Source organism: Temnothorax curvispinosus, unplaced genomic scaffold (genome assembly GCF_003070985.1).
Source record: "Temnothorax curvispinosus isolate PA1 unplaced genomic scaffold, ASM307098v1 QBEX01009077.1, whole genome shotgun sequence".
Classification (NCBI taxonomy): domain Eukaryota; kingdom Metazoa; phylum Arthropoda; class Insecta; order Hymenoptera; family Formicidae; genus Temnothorax; species Temnothorax curvispinosus.
This window is the reverse complement of record NW_020218857.1, coordinates 1-2351: the sequence shown is the minus strand read 5'-3', so window position 1 is coordinate 2351 and position 2351 is coordinate 1. Positions and strand designations below refer to the sequence as shown.

Below are 2351 nucleotides of genomic sequence, written 5' to 3'. Positions count from 1 at the left end.
TTTTTTTTTTCGATGTCCTGTGACATTGTACAATAGAGTTACAAATAAAGATAAAGCCACACTTTACGTATAATCTGATTCAGTCTTTGCTAATGTTACATAATAACGTGCGAAAGAACTAACAGTTAGACTATTTAAGAGGCTATTTAAGAATTTTAATTGATACTGGAAGCATAAAACTGTTTAGCTAGCTTTACACAAGATATTGGTCTTCTTCTTTATGAAATCGTCAAATTATGATTATGATACATTTCTACATTATCACCAGCATCGAATCTAATCTTATTTATCGTGATACTCTTGAGAAACTGTTAATCCATTGTTTTAACTCGATCGCGGCGCAGAACTGCGTCCACCAATATTGTTCTTCTCCCTCCAATCGATTCCCGTAAAAGCTGTCTACATATTGAACAGTCGATACAACGACGGCGAATTAGTCTGAAATTAAGCACACGTTAACAATCACTCTTCTTGCTAAAATCACAATTCTCTTTTCAATCGCATACCTTGATTATGACATACCTGTAGACCAGCACGGGAGTCAGATCGTCGGCAGCAGGTATGCCTCTTTCCGATGCCATGGAGAAGAGATTCATGATGGTAGTCGCGCAACAAAATACACACTGCAACTTATCCCTAGGAGTCTTATACGCCGATATCACAGTCAATTCAGCCTGCGCCCATGACCAGGGGCATTCGTAATGATAAACTTTTGAAATGCGTAGGTCCCTGTGATTTGAAGTTACGACCTTTGCCAACTTATTGATATGACCGTGAAAAAGCTGGTCCCTATATACATCTCCATCTTCATTTAGATAGAGCGCATTGTGGTATACCCGTGCCATGACGGTTCTTTCCACCACGACTCTCGCCAAATCTAACTGGTTGGCGCTTGCCGCTGAAAGTAAGAAGTAAGTTCAGACGTCTCTGAGCACTCCGCTAAGATCAATTGCGAGATAAATAATTATATTCATGTACATTGCCAAATCGGATCGTTGTCCATTTCCACGTGGACTTTCCCTAGAAAATTATCCACGAGATCCTGTTTCTCGTCAGCTAGCGTAAGCTTTTTAAACTCTTCGCAGGAGGAAAGCTTTCTTTTTTTCCAAAAATACCCTCACACAAACGGATACAAGATGATTATTGATAGCATCCCGATCGCACATAACTCGCACGCATAATCTGAAAAATATTATTAAACGGTTAACATCTTACATTTAAACATCTTACATTTACTTATACATTACATACAAAGATGATATTTATATATAAACAGTACCTATCTAAGTGAGCTAATGTCGACAGCAATCCCTGACGACATCTGATTAAATATGCGATATAAGGAGATCGCTTTTGATAATCCTCTCGAAGTGATTTGAAGAGCTTTCTACATCCATCGTCATTAAATAGACGCACGCAACGTAAAGTTTCATGAAGATGAGCTAGTTAGACTTAGCTAACTAGCATTTGAGTCGCTCTTAATTGGACTGTGGCCCAATTAAGGGCGTTTGAGATAACCTCTTCACCCTGCACAGCTGGTGTACATCTTTGATCTCGTTACGGAGGTCCTCTGCAAGATGGAAATATGAGTGACAAACTTAATTAGCAACTATCGCTTATAGCTACAGGCTTATTAGCCTGTATATTTATTTATTTCAGTATAAAATAATTTTTAAAACGTTCATATTAATTCTGATTGCAGACCACGGTCTTACATACAGGTCTGGAAACTTGTAGGGTGGGCAAAATGGCGAACCTAGGGGTGAGCCAATCAAATTAGGCCGCGTTCCGATGCATGTTCAAAGCGCTATTAAGGTGATTGGGCCATGTACCATATGAGTCAATATAAGGCCTAAAATTTATTTTAAGAAAAACCATTTTTATGGATATATTCTAGACACTTGTATATTTACTGATTTTATAATGTAACTTTTCATTCGATGACGTATCAATTTATCTACTGATAAATGTAAACAGTTCAAGATTTGACTTCAGTTGACATTCGTACAAGAGAAATGTCGCGACATTGCATCTCTTCGCTGTAGGCAGCTATCATGCCAGCAGTGCCATGTGTTTGAGTGAGGTTATGTATTGTGTTTATGTTGAAAAATAATGGAAGGTAACAAACAATTTCGATAACGGGAGATTTGCTTGCAAAAGAATAGTGCTGTGGAAAGAAACACTACACGGCGCGGCGTTGCCACATGCCCTGCTAAGAATGACCGATTGAATCCGATTAAAAATTTTGAATCCGCATGAATCTGGATTCTTGATCCGGAAATCACGGATTTATAACGATTACACCGACTGAAAACGATTGAAACGGATTGGTATTCAAGGATGTAATTTCA

General features: G+C 38.4%; 1 protein-coding gene across 2 annotated transcripts; it reads right to left on the bottom strand.

The window, feature by feature from the left end:
• On the bottom strand, positions 1 to 2344 carry LOC112458663 (GTPase-activating protein and VPS9 domain-containing protein 1-like). Of its 2 annotated transcripts, none has more exons than XM_025022411.1 (4): positions 1280 to 2344; positions 979 to 1182; positions 507 to 898; positions 1 to 438 (listed from the first exon to the last, which is right to left on the bottom strand). In XM_025022411.1, the coding sequence occupies exons 2-4, from the start codon at positions 1001 to 1003 to the stop codon at positions 400 to 402; spliced, it is 456 nt and encodes a 151-aa protein (XP_024878179.1). In that variant the 5' UTR covers positions 1004 to 1182; positions 1280 to 2344; the 3' UTR covers positions 1 to 399. The 2 variants fall into 2 exon arrangements, with proteins under 2 accessions (XP_024878179.1, XP_024878178.1); XM_025022410.1 differs by having other exon boundaries at positions 523 to 898.
• Between the last annotated feature and the right edge of the window lie 7 nt (positions 2345 to 2351).